The 14,062-nt window shown below is 44.4% G+C and overlaps 1 protein-coding gene across 1 annotated transcript; it reads right to left on the bottom strand.

Moving 5' to 3' along the window:
- Positions 1-878: 878 nt before the first annotated feature.
- Tmem202 (transmembrane protein 202) lies at positions 879-13,037 on the bottom strand. Its single transcript, XM_045160629.1, has 5 exons — positions 12,960-13,037; positions 9,510-9,765; positions 2,526-2,675; positions 2,011-2,142; positions 879-1,036 (listed from the first exon to the last, which is right to left on the bottom strand). Exons 1-5 carry the CDS (start codon positions 13,035-13,037, stop codon positions 879-881), a joined length of 774 nt encoding a protein of 257 aa, XP_045016564.1.
- Positions 13,038-14,062: the final 1,025 nt, after the last annotated feature.

Genomic DNA, 14,062 nt, shown 5'->3' with positions numbered 1-14,062 from the left:
AAAGCCAAAGGATCTGGGTTTGAATTTCCAGGACCCACGTAAGCCAGATGCAAAAGGGGGCACATGCATCTGGAGTTCATCTACAGTGGCTGGAGGTCCTGGCACACCCATTCTCTCCCTTTCGAAATCTTTCTCCCTCTCAAATGAATAAATAAAATATAAATAACATAAAATAAAAATACATTTTTTTAAAAAAAAGCTAGAAAGAAAATGTCAGTACTGGTGAGATGGCTTAGCACTTAAGGTGCTTGCCTGCAAAGCCAAAGGACCCAGGTAAGCCAGTTGCACATGATGGCACATGCATCTGGAGTTCATCTGCAGTGGCTGGAGACCCTGGTGTGCCCATTCACCAGCATCATTTTTTTCAATTAGACTGGTTGACCAGGGAGCACAGTCTCCCTCAGCCTCAATGCTGGGTTTACAGCTTTTTTATATGCGTGGCAGGAATCAAATTCATGGCCTCCTGCTTGTGTAGCAGCATTCTTACCCACTGAAACATCTCCCAGCCCCTTACATTTTTATTACTTTTTTCTTTTTTGGTTTCTTGAGGTAGGGTCTTGCTCTAGCCTAGGCTGACCTGGAATTCACTATGTAGTCTCAGGGTGGCCTTGAACCTCTGCCTCCCGAGTGCTGGGATTAAAGGTGTGCGCCACCATGCCTGGCTCCTCATACAGATTTTTGACACCATGCACACAAAATACATTTTATTAACTTTAATGCTATATCTTTTGGTAATGTAGACATGATACAAAGAAGGTTTCCCAGAATTTTCACAATCATTCCCAACTAAAAGCCACCCCTCATTTTTAAGAGAGCAAGGTTTCGTGTTTCTGGTCCCTATCTGCATCTTGCTCTGCGTAGTTGGTGCTCTCTCTTGTTTACAGGTTCCGGGTCAGGCTATGACTCTTCAGCTCCAGCAAGTGTACTGGTGTCACTGGACCAATCCCCAGCCTTGGCATTTCCCTTGGCACCACAGTGACATTTTTATCAGGGACCTGAAATCTGGACACTGAGTAGTTGAGAAAAGAGAGAATCCCTAGAGAATGGGGGAAAAAAAAATGAGGTGAGGTTCAGTAGATAGGTGATCTTTCAGCTTTGAAAAGTTTTATTCATTCTTTAACATTTAGTTCAAAAACTCCCTTTTCAGTGAACTCTCCTCTCCCTTGGCAAGGTTAATTTATTGCCTTGCTCTCCCACCTCATACAGTATTCCAGTCCTGTTAGATATATATATTTTTCAAGGTAGGATGTCACTCTAGGCCAGGCCAACCTGGAACACACTCTGCAGTCTCGGGCTGTCCTCAAGCTCACTGCAATCCTCCTACCTCTGCCTCCTGAGTGCTGGGATTAAAGGTGTGAGCCACCACATCTGGCTTCTCTTGCATTTAAAAATTGGCTCTCGCCGGGCGTGGTGGTGCACTCCTTTAATCCCAGCACTCGGGAGGCAGAGGTAGGAGGATCGCCATGAGTTTGAGGCCACCCTGAGGCTCCATAGTGAATTCCAGGTCAGCCTGGGCTAGAGTGAGACCCTACCTTGAAAAAAAAAATTGGCTCTTTCTGGGCATGGTGGCTCATGCCTTTAATCCCAGCACTCGGGAGGCAGAGATAGGAGAATTGCTGTGAGTTCGAGGCCACCCTGAAACTACATAGTGAATTCCAGGTCAGCATGGACTAGGGCAAGACCCTGCCTTGAAAATAATAATAATAATAATAATAATAATAATAATAATAATAATAATAATAAAAAATTCGTTCTCTTGTTTTCTATGTGATCTTAAGCAAGTTACACAACCTGTTCGTATCTCATTCTGTGAAAAAAAAAAAAAAAAGCACAGCCTACTAATTGTAGATTCTAGACTTCCACGTCCGTTACTGACCGCCTCTCCATGGGTAAATGTTCCAAATGGGACAGATGGTGCCTCTGTCTATTCTAGATTCTACCTCCCTTTCCAGAAGTGAGGCCCCTTCCATCCTTCTGGAATAGGGTAGAGCCCAGGGCAGGGGGACTCACCAGCACACATGTATAAGATGTCACTCAACCAGTTAAGATAATAGGGCCATAGGAAATCCGCGTCCATGGCGTACCTAGTATGCCATTGAACCTGTTGCAGAAACAGGTAGAGGCCGAAGAACAAGCAGGTGGCTGGACCAGAAGAAAAGATGTCACAGTCCATTAGCGTCTTCATTCCGCTCGGACTGCCACCCCCAGCTCTCCTTTTGCCTTCAGGAACCACACGTATGGCAAGAATCAAAAGATTAAAAACTTCAGGATTAGGCCGGGCATGGTGGCGCACGCCTCTGAATCCCAGCCCTCAGGAGGCAGAGGTAGGAAGATCACAGTGAGTTCGAGGCCACCCTGAGTTGACATAGTGAATTCCAGGTCAGCCTGGGCTAGAGCGAGACCCTACCTCGAAAAACCAAACAAAAGAGGTTTTAAGAGAGAATGTATGAAAGTCCCACAGAGACACTTGGGTTACCATGATTATTTCATCAAGGCATTGCCCTCCAGCCTGGGTCTGTCTGTACCTGAGATGAAGCTGAGCATGGATACCTTCAGATCCAAGTTGGTGATCACGTTTTCTCTTTTAGGAAAGCAAGAGCTAAAGAGCCAGCCAAGGCTTCTGAGTATGGGAAGGGTGGAGAGGATGAAGCAGGTCCTGGAATATTGGATATAAACTGCAAGGTAAGGGGGAAGGGCTTGATTAGTCCAGGAAGTAACATGCCTAAAGAAAACTGGAGAGCAGTTAAGGCATTTGCCTGCAAAGCTAAAGGACCCAGGTTCGATTCCCCAGGACACACGTTAGCCAGATGCACAAGGGGGCGCACATATCTGGAGTTCGTTTGCAGTGGCTGGAGGCCCTGGAGAGCTCATTCTCTCTCTGTTTCTCTGTCAAATAAAAAAATTAAATATTTTTTAAAAAGAATGAAAGCTGGATAGCTAGGAATGGTGGCACACACCTATAATTCCAGCACTCTGGAGGTAGAAGCAGTGGATTAGGAGTTCAAGGCCAATCTAAAGTACACAGGGAGTCCTAGGCCGGCCCGGGTTATAAGAGAACATGTCTCAAAAAATAAAATAAGGGCTGGAGAGATGGCTTAGCGGTTGGGCGCTTGCCTGTGAAGCCTAAGGACCCCGGTTCGAGGCTCGGTTCCCCAGGTCCCACGTTAGCCAGATGCACAAGGGGGCGCATGCGTCTGGAGTTCGTTTGCAGAGGCTGGAAGCCCTGGCGCACCCATTCTCTCTCTCTCCATCTGTCTTTCTCTCTGTGTCTGTTGCTCTCAAATAAATAAATAAATAAAAATTTTAAAAAAATGTCAAAAAATAAAATAAAATAAATGAGGGGGCTAGAGAGATGACTCAGTAGTTAAAGGCAATTTTTTGCAAGCCCTAACAACCCAAGTTCAATTCCCCAGTACTCACATAAATGCACAAAGGGGCACATGCATCTGGAGTTTGTAGTAGCAACAGGCCCTAGCACACCCATTTTTTTGTCTCTGTCTCTCTCTGCTTTCAAATAAATAGAAACATTCCGGGGGCTAGAGAGATGGCTCAGGGGTTAAGGCACTTGTCTGCAAAGCCTAACAACCTGGGTTCAATTCCCCAGTACCCACATAAAGCCAACTGTACAAAGTGGCACATGCATCTGGAGTTAGTCTGCAATGGCTGGAGACCCTGGTCTCTCTCTATCTCTATCTCCCTCTCTATCTGTCTCTCTCTTCCTCTCTCTCTCTCTCTCAAATAAATAAAATATTTTTAAATGAAAAAAAAAATGTTTTTAGCCAGGCATAGTGGTGCACGCCTTTAACCCCAGCACTCAGGAGGCAGAGGTAGGAGGATCGATGTGAGTCTGAGGCCATTCTGAGACTACATAGTAAATTCCAGGTCAGCCTGGGCTAAAGTAAGACCCTGCCTTGAAAAAAAAAAAAAAAAAGTTCTTGAAACACTTCTGTTTTGTTTGTTTGGGTTCTTGAGATTGAACTTTTATTTATTTTATAATATTTTATTTGAAAGAGAGGAAAGAATGAAGGAAGGAAGGAAGGCAGGGAGGAAGGAAGGAGGAAACAAATGGGCATGCTACGACCTTTTGTCACTGCAAATAAATTCCACATGCATGGGATGCTTTTTGTCTTTATGTGGACACTGGGCAATCAAACCCTGGGTCAGCAAACATTGCAAACATGTGCTTTTAAATGCAGAGCCAGGGGCTGGAGGGATTGCTTAGTGGTTAAGGCGTTTGCCTGCAAAGCCAAAGGACCTAGGTTCGATTCCCCAGGACCCATGTAAGCCAGATTCTCTCAGTGTCTCTCCCTCTTTCTCTGTCCAATAAATAAATAAATCAATAAAAAATAAAATATTAAATGCAGAACCATCTCCCTAGCCCCTTATTTTTATGTTGTTTTTTTTTTTTAATTTATGTATTGAGACAGGTCTTAGTATATATTCCAAGAAAGCCTTGAACTCAAGATCATCCTGCCTCTGTCTTCCCAAGTGCTGGGAATAAAGACTTGTGTCATTAACTTAGTCACTCTAAATACTTCATTTAAGAAATATATATTTTAAGCTGCAGGGATGGCTTAGCAGTTAAGGCGTTTGCCTTCAAGGCCAAAGGACCCAGGTTCGATTCCCCAGGACCCATGTTAGCCAGATGCACAAGGGGACACAACGTGTCTGGAGTTCATTTGCAGTGGCTGGAGGCCCTGGTGTACCCATTCTATCTCTCTCCCTCTTTCTCTGTCAAATAAACAAATAATAAAACATTTAAGTATATATATATATATATATATATATATATATATATATATATATATATAACTTAAGGGAGAGAGAGAAAGAGGCAGAGAGAGGGGAAGAGAGAGAGAGAAAGAGAGAGAACGGGTGCATCAAGGCATCCAGCCACTACAATCGAACTACAGACACATGCATCCCCTTGTGCATCTGGCTTACGTGGGTCCTGGGGAATCAAACCTGGGTCCTTTGGCTTTGCAGACAAGCACCTTAACTGCTAAGCCATCTCTCCAGCACCATTCTAGATACTTCTACACCTTAGAATCCAAGTCCAGTTTCCAAGTAACCCAGGAAAACGAAATTGTGTGTTCAGGTGATTCCAGTATTAGCAGAGTGGTGGCTCACATTTGAAATCCTGGCATTCAGGAGGTGGAGGCAGGTGGATCAGGAGTTCAAAGTCATCCTCAGATACATTGTGAGCTCTACACCAGTTGTATATGAGATCCTGTCTTAAAACAAAACAAAACATTATTTCAGTCTTGAGGTTTGCCTCATAAGTTTTACTTTGTGCTCCAGACCTGACGCTTAGGATCACTAATGTTCCTTACCATTGAGAGAAGCCATGTCCTACCCACAGACATGAGTTGCCAACAAGTTAATTACATTAAAGCAAAATAATTCAGGGTAGCCGGAGAGATGGCTCAGCAGTTAAGATGCTTGCCTGCAAAGCCGAAGGACCCAGGTTCGATTCCCCAGTACCCATATAAAGCCTGATGCACAAAGTGGCACATCTGTCTGGAATTTGTTTGCAGTGGCTCAAAGCCCTGGTGTGCCCATGCATATTCTCTTTCTTCCTTCCTTCCTTCCTTCCTTCCTTCCTTCCTTCCTTCCTTCCTTCCTTCCTTTCTTTCTTTCTTTCTTTCTTTTTTTCTTTCTGCCTCTTTCTCTCTTACACACTCTCAAATAAATACAATTTTTAAAAACAACAACACCCGGGCATGGTGGCACGTGCCTTTAATTCGGAGGCAGAGGTAGGAGGATCGCCATGAATTGAGGTCACCTTGAGACTATATAGTGAATTCCAGGTCTGCCTGAGCTAGAGTGAGACACTGCCTCAAAAAAAAATTAATTAAAAAATAAATAATAATAATTCCGGTCGGGGAAAGTCCTTGCTGTTCAAGTTTGACAACCAGAGTTTAAATTCCTAAAAATTCATATGCAGTCCAATGCAAGTAGCCCACATTTTGTTGTTGTCAAGGCAGGGTCTCACTGTAGCCCAGGCTGACCTGGAATTCACTATGTAGTCTCAAGGTGGCCTTGAACTCATGGTGATCCTCCTACCTCAGCCTCCTGAGTGCTGGGATTAAAGGCATGCACCACCATGCTGAGCTCAAAAATCACCACATTTTTCTAAAGTCTGGATCATTCAGAATTAGCAGTAAATTTTCAGAACTATCCACCCAGATTGAGTGGCATGAACCCAAAGACAGGTACTTTTTGATGAGTTTAGCCTACAATACCTCAAGGACCCTAGCAATCCTTGTCTATAGCCTTCTGACAATAGCTAACTGGGCCATGAAGGGGATGGTGGCCCAACTTGGATCAGTCTAATTATTTAGCTCAGAAACGTGGATTTCCTCTTTTGCTCATGGGAACTCAGATGACATAGAACTGGACTGAGCTATTGCTTCTAGAGCACCGTCACTAATAAACAGGAAAACCAGACCTGTACAAATAAAACAGAACAGAGATGAGGGGCAAAGAGACATTAGGGAGTGATGAGTGACTGGATGGATTGTTTTTTGTTTTGTTTTGTTTTGTTTTTCTGCTTGAGATGCCACTCTTGAATCCCTCCATACCCAGGGCACTTCTAGCCCTTCGAAGTCCATGACAACTTTTTTTTTTTTTAATTTTTTATTTATTTGAGAGCAACAGACACAGAGAGAAAGACAGATAGAGGGAGAGAGAGAGAATGGGCACGCCAGGGCTTCCAGCCTCTGCAAACGAACTCCAGACGTGTGCGCCCCCTTGTGCATCTGGCTAACGTGGGTCCTGGGGAACCGAGCCTCGAACCAGGGTTCTTAGGCTTCACAGGCGAGCGCTTAACTGCTAAGCCATGTCTCCAGCCCCCATGACAACTTTTGAATCTTTTTTTTTTTTTTTTCTTATTTGCTTTTTTGAGGTAGGGTCTTACTCTAGTCCAGGCTGACCTGGAATTCATTATGTAGTCTCAGGGTAGCCTCCAACTCATGGCTATTCTTCTATCTCTGTCTTCCAAGTGCTGGGATTAAAGGTGTGTGCCACTATGCCCTGCATATCTTAATTTATTTATTTGAGAGACAGGGGAGACAGAGAAGCAGATAGAGGATGGGTGCACCAGGACCTCCAGTCATTGCAAACGAACTCAGATGCATGCACCACCTTGTGCATCTGGCTTTATATGGGTACTGGGGAATTGAATCTGGGTCCTTGGGCTTTGCAGGCAAATGCCTTAACTGCTTAGCCATCTCTCCAGCCCCTTAAATTTTTTTTTATTTATTGCCAGGTGTGGTGGCACATGCCTTTCATTCCAGTACTTGAGAAACAGAGGTAGGATGATCACTGTGAGTTCAAGGCTACCCTGAGATTACATAGTGAATTCCAGGTCAGCCTGGGCAAGAGTGAGACCCTACCTCAAAAAACCAAAAAAAAAAAAAAGGATTCTAGAGATCTCTGACTCAGATTCTCATGCTTGCAAGGCAAGCCCTTTACCAATTGGGCTGTCTCCTCTCTCTTCCCAGAACAAGCCTTTACTTTTTACAGAATTAACACTGAGCCTAGAGAGATAGCTCAGTGGTTAAGGTGCTTGCCTGTGCAGCCCAAGGACTCATGTTTGACTCTCCAGGACCCACGTAAGCCAGACGCACAATGACACAAGTGCACAATGTTGCACATGCGCACAAAGCAACGCATACGTGTGGAGTTTGATTGTAGTGGCTAGAGACCCTGGCACACCAATCCTCTCCCTCCCTCTCCCCCTTTCTCTCTTGCATATGTATGTATATAAAAGTCAGTCTGGAGCCGGGCATGGTGGCGCATACCTTTAATCCCAGCACTCGGGAGACAGAGGTAGGAGGATCGCCATGAGTTCAAGGCAACCCTGAGACTACAGAGTGAATTCCAGGTCAGCCTGGGCTAGAGCGAGACCCTATCTCTAACCACTAACCACTGCAGATGAACTCCAGATGCACACACTGCTGCCATGTGCACCTGGTTTATATGGGATCTGGAGAATCTAACCTGGGTTCTTAGGCTTCATAGGCAAGCACCTTAACCACTAAGCCAGCTCTCCAGCCCCTAAAGATCTTTTTTATGGGCTGGAGGGATGGCTTAGCATTTATGGCATCTGCCTGTAAAGCCAAAGGACTCAGATTCAATTCTCCAGAATCCACATTAGCCAGATGCACAAGGGAGCACATGCATCTGGAGTTCATTTGCAGTAGCTGGAGGCTGTGGCACGCCCATTTTCTCTTTCTCTCTCTTTCTCCTTTCTCTGTCAAATAAATCAATAAAAATAAAATATTTTTTAAGAAGATCCTTTTATGTTTTACATTTTATTTATTTGAGAAAGAAAGAGAGAGAATGGGTGCTCCAGGACCTCACTTTAAATAACTCCAGATGAATGTGCCACATTGCGTATCTAGCTCTACATGGATACTGGGGAATCAAACCTGGGTCCTTTGGCTTTTCAGACAAGTGCCTTAACTGCTAAGCCATCTCTCCAGCCCACTGATGTGATCTTTTAAAGGGAAGCATCTTACCGATCAAAGTTTTAAAACTCTTAGGATCTCAGTTACAAAAGGGCCTGCTAGAATGTTTTCATAAGCCTTGGTCCAGAAAGGAGAATGCTATAGATAAAAAGGAATACTGATGTGTCATCAGTGATGGGTCACCTATGTCCAAACATGTCTGAAACTTGCACCCTATAAATATCAAAAGAATTCTTCCTATGGCTGGATGTGGCGGCGTATACTATTTATTAGCACTCAGGAGGCCTAGGTAAGGGGATCACTGTGAGTTTGAGGCTAGCTTGAGACTACATAGTGGATTCCAGGTCAGCCTGGGCTAGAAGGAGGTACTACCTAAAAAATTTTAAAAATCAGGGCTGGAGAGATGGCTTAGCGGTTAAGCGCTTGCCTGTGAAGCCTAAGGACCCCGGTTCGAGGCTCGGTTCCCCAGGTCCCACGTTAGCCAGATGCACAAGGGGGCGCACGCATCTGGAGTTCGTTTGCAGAGGCTGGAAGCCCTGGCGCGCCCATTCTCTCTCTCTCCCTCTACCTGTCTTTCTCTCTGTGTCTGTCGCTCTCAAATAAATAAATTTAAAAAAAAAAAAAAATTTTAAAAATCAGAAAAGAAAAAAAAGAAGAATTCATCCGGGCATGGTGGTGCATGCCTTTACCCAACACTCGGGAGGCAGAGGGAGGAGGATAACTGTGAGTTCCAGGCCACCCTGAGACTACATAGTGAATTCCAGGTCAGCCTGGGCTAGAGTGAGACCCTACCTCAAAAAAAAAAAAAAAAAAAAAGGAAAAAAATCAAAAATAAATAAATAAATCTGGGATAGCAAGGAGGAGGGGTCATTGAAGATACCAATGGAAAGGCTGACCGCCCACATGTACAACTTGGGTGACACCCATGCTGGATTTGGACAGGTGAGAACCAAAAGATCCTGGATGAAAAGATAGGAATGACCAGTGCAGCAGAAAGCTCTGGGATCCAATGGCATCGATTCTTATGTCACTCACAGGGTGGCTTGGGTATGTGGCTCCAGCACAGCTCATGGTGGCATAAAGTCCAGAGTCCTGCATAGAGCTCGAGGCCATTGCTGGTCACCAGGAACTGTACCCAGTTCAGTGGGGACGTAAGGATGAACATCAGGAGGCCATAGCCACAGAGGCTGCCACAGAGCATCCGGATGTAGGAGTACATCTGATCCTTGCGCTGCTTCTTCTCCTGAGGAGGCATCGAGGCGTTCGGAAGATTTTCGGTGGGAAGAGTAGGCTACAAAAGTGAAGAAAATATTGCCTACCCAAGAAGATCATCTCTGATCCCCAAGACCTCCTATTCATCTCTACCTCAGATATTCCCATGTGGGTATGATTTGTGACTATCTACCCCTCCCTCTTCTACAAAAGTCAGAATCTGGGGCTGGAGAGAAGCCTAAGGACCCAGGTTCAATCCCCTAGTACCATGTAAAGCCAGATGCACATGGTGGCACATGCATCTGGGATTTGTTTTCAGTGGCTAGAGGCCCTGGCATGCCCATTCTTTCCCCCTCTCTCCTTCTCATTCCTCTCTCTCTCTTTTATAATTTTTTAAAGATATTATTTATTTATTCATTTGTGAGAGAGAAAGAGGGAGAGAGAGAGAATGAGCTTGCCAGAGCCTCAAGACACTGCAAACGAACTCCAGCTGCACGCTCCCCCTTGTACATCAGGCTTATGTGGGTTCTGGAGAATCGAACAGAGATTTTTGGTTTTGCAGGTAAACACCTTAAATAATAAGTCATCTCTCCAGACCCACCCCCCTCTCTCTTTTCAATAAATAAATAAAATATTTTAGGGCTAGAGAGACAGATTAGCAGTTAAGGTATTTGCCTGCAAAGCCTAAAGGACTCAGGTTCAATTCCCCAGTATCCATGTAAGCCAGATGCACAAGGGAGCACATGCATCTGGAGTTTGTTTGCAGTGGCTGGAGGCATGTCCTCTCTCTCTCTCTCTCTCTCTCTCTCTCTCTCTCTCTCTCTCTCTCCTCTCACAAAAGTAAAAAATAAAAAATAAATATTAAAAAAAATTTTTTTTGTTTATTTATTTGAGAGCGACAGGCACACAGAGAGTAAGAGACAGATAGAGAGAGAGAATGGGCACGCTAGGGCCTCCAACCACTGCAAACGAACTCCAGACGCGTGCGCCCCCTTGTGCATCTGGCTAACGTGGGTCCTGGGGAATCAAGCCTCAAACTGGGGTCCTTAGGCTTCACAGGCAAGCGCTTAACCGCTAAGCCATCTCTCCAGCTTTGCCAGCTATGTATCTGATAGAGATTAATATCTAGGATATACAAAGAACTCAAAAAGTTACATAATAAGGAATCAAACAAGCCAATCAAAAAAATGGGCCATGGAGCTAAATAGAACATTCTCAAAGGAAGAAATACAAATGACATATAAGCATCTAAAAAATGTTCTACGTCACTAGTCATCAGGGAAATGCAGATTAAAACTACATTGAGATTCCATCTCACTCCTGTCAGATTGGCCACCATCATGAAAACAAATGATCATAAATGTTGGTGGGGATGTGGAAAAAGAGGAACCCTTCTACACTGCTGATGGGAATGCAATCTGATCCAGCCATTGTGGAAATCAGTGTGGAGGTTCCTAAAACAGCTAAAGATTGATCTACCATATGACCCAGCTATAGCACTCCTAGGCATATATCCGAAGGACTCATCTCATTTCCTCAGAAGTACGTGCTCAACCATGTTTATTGCTGCTCCATGTATAATAGCTGGGAAATAGAACCAGCCTAGATGTCCCTCAACTGATGAGTGGATAATGAAGATGTGGCACATGTATACAATGGAGTTCTACTCAGCGGTAAAGAAAAATGAAGTTATGAAATTTGCAGAAAAATGGATGGACCTGGAAAGGATTATACTAAGTGAGGTAACCCAGGCACAGAAAGCCAAGCGCCACATGTTCTCCCTCATATGTGGATCCTAGCTACAGATGATTGGGCTTCTGTGTGAGAAGGAAAATACTTAGTAGCAGAGTCCAGTAAGTTAAAAAGGAGACATAAAGGGTAGAGAAAGGAAGGGAGGAGGGTACTTAATAGGTTGATATTGTATATATGTAAGTACAATGATTGAGATGGGGAGGTAATATGGGGGAGAATGGAATTTCAAAGGGGAAAGGGTGGGGGGGGGAGGGAATTGCCATGGGATTTTTTTTATAATCATGGAAAAGGCTAATAAAAATTTAAAAAAAAAATAAAATAAAAAAGAAAGAAAGAGAGAGAATGGGCATGCCAGGGCCTCCAGCTACTGCAAACAAACTCCAGATGCATGCTCCACCCTGTGCATCTGGCTAACGTGGGTCCTGGGGAATCAAGCCTCAAACCAGGGTCCTTAGGCTTCACAGGCAAGTGCTTAACCGCTAAGCCATCTCTCCAGCCCTCCTTTTCAGTTTTTAAAACATTATTTATTTTAAGCCGGGTGTGGTGGCCTACACCTTTAATCCCAGCACTTGGGAGACTGAGGTAGGAGGATCACCATGAGTTCAAGGCCACCCTGAGAATACAGAGTGAATTCCAGGTCAGCCTGGGCTAGAGTGAGACTCTACCTTGAAAAACTAAAACAATATATGGCTAGAGAGATGGCTTAGTGGATAAGGCATTTGCCTGAGAAGCCTAAGAATCCAGGTTCAATTCCCCAGTACCCAAGTAAGACAGATGCACAAGGTGATGCATGCATCTGGAGTTCATTTGCAGTAGCTAGGGGCCCTGGTGCACTCATTCTCTCTCTTTATCTGCCTCTCTCTGTCTCAAATATGTAAATAAAATATTTTTTAAGAAAAAAAATTTTCTTTATTTATTTGAGAGCGACAGACACACAGAGAGAAAGAGACAGATAGAGAGAGAGAATGGGCGCGCCAGGGCCTCCAACTACTACAAACGAACTCCAGACGCTTGTGCCCCCGTGTGCATCTGGCTAACGTGGATCCTGGGAAATCAAGCCTCAAACCGGGGTCCTTAGGCTTCAAAGGCAAACGCTTAACTGCTAAGCCATCTCTCCAGCCCAAAAAATAAATCTTTAAAAAATATTTTAAGGCAGGTATGGTGGCACATGCCTTTAATCTCAGCACTCAGGAGGCAGAGGTAGTAGGATTGTTATGAATTTGAGGCCACTCTGAGACTATATAGTGAATTCCAGGTCAGCCTGAACTAGAGCAAGACCCTACCTCCAAAAACCAAAATAAATAAATATATAAATCATATATATATGTGTGTGTGTGTGTGTGTATGTGTGTAAATATATATATATATGTGTGTGTGTGTGTATATATATATATATATATATATATATATATATATATATGTATGTATGTATTAGTTTTCAGGATAATTTTTTCTCTGTCCAGCCAGATCTTTAAGTAAATTCTCTTCCTTCTCTCTAACTACAATTAGGTACCTCCTCACCCTCTGGTATTTCCGGTTCCCCTTGATTTTGTGGACTTTAGGACTGTGGAAGGTCAAAACCCGTTCGTTCCTCTCCATCTTGGCAGCCATTTGTTTTCTAACTGCCACGGAATTTGTCTCGGAGCCTCCTCAGCCATGCTGGCAGAATTCAGAGCCCAGAGCTCAGACCCCATTTCTCTTCTGTCTCCTTGGTCTCCTCACACCAGGAAAAAATCAGCACCCTGTGTGAGGGGTGTTGACTCCTATGTCTCCAATGTGGTAAAGAAATCCACACGGATGTTGTCATCAAGTGTGGTATGTCAGACTTCATGATGCATACTGGGGCATGAAGATGAAGATGCAGTTCTCTCAGAGCAAACAAGCAAGGGTAACTTAAACAGTTAAGGCACGTGCCTGCAAAGCCAGAGGACCCAGGTTCGATTCCCCAGGACCCATGTAAGCCAGATGCACAAGGTGGTGCATGCATCTAGAGCTTGTTTGCAGTAACTGGAGGCCCTGGGGCACTGATTCTGTCTGTCTTTCTTCTCTCTTTCCTTCCCTCACTTTTTTTCTCTCTGCTTGCAAATAAATACATTAAAAAAATAGAAAAATTAAAACTAGCCATGTGTGGTGGTGCATGCCTTTAATCCCAGCACTCAGGAGCCAGAAGTATAGAGGTAGGAGGGATCACCTTGAGTTCGAGGCCACCCTGAGACTATGTAGTGAATTCCAAATCAGCCCGAGCTAGAACAAGAGCCTGGCGTGGTGGTGGCGCACTCCTTTCATCCCAGCACTCGGGAGGCAGAGGTAGGAGGATCTCTGTGAGGTCAAAGCCAGCCTGAGACTACATAGTGAATTCCAGATCAGCCTGGGCTAGAGTGAGACCCTACTTTGAAAAACAAAAAAAAAAACAAACAAAAAAAATTGAATGTTCCTGCTATCCCTGATCTATACAACGTGTCCTTAATATTTGGATCAAGAATGGCTTATTTGGGGTGGGGGCTGGAGAGATGGCTTAGCAGGAAAGGCGTTTGCCTGCCAAAGCCAAAGGATCCCGGCTTGACTCTCCAGGACCCATGTAAACCAGATGCATAAGGGGGCACATGTGTCTGGAATTCATTTTC

The sequence above is a fragment of the Jaculus jaculus genome, chromosome 10, assembly GCF_020740685.1.
Source record: "Jaculus jaculus isolate mJacJac1 chromosome 10, mJacJac1.mat.Y.cur, whole genome shotgun sequence".
Classification (NCBI taxonomy): domain Eukaryota; kingdom Metazoa; phylum Chordata; class Mammalia; order Rodentia; family Dipodidae; genus Jaculus; species Jaculus jaculus.
This window is presented reverse-complemented; position numbering and strand designations above follow the sequence as displayed.

Excerpts from the sequence above, each read along its gene's own strand:
- Tmem202 (XM_045160629.1), bottom strand. The coding sequence starts at position 13,037 with ATGGAGAGGAACGAACGGGTTTTGACCTTCCACAGTCCTAAAGTCCAC. Across the intron at positions 2,143-2,525 it reads CATGCTCAGCTTCATCTCAG|CCACCTGCTTGTTCTTCGGC; the intron begins GTACAGACAGAC and ends CTTCTGGTCCAG. Across the intron at positions 1,037-2,010 it reads CATCTTATACATGTGTGCTG|GGATTCTCTCTTTTCTCAAC; the intron begins GTGAGTCCCCCT and ends CCCATTCTCTAG.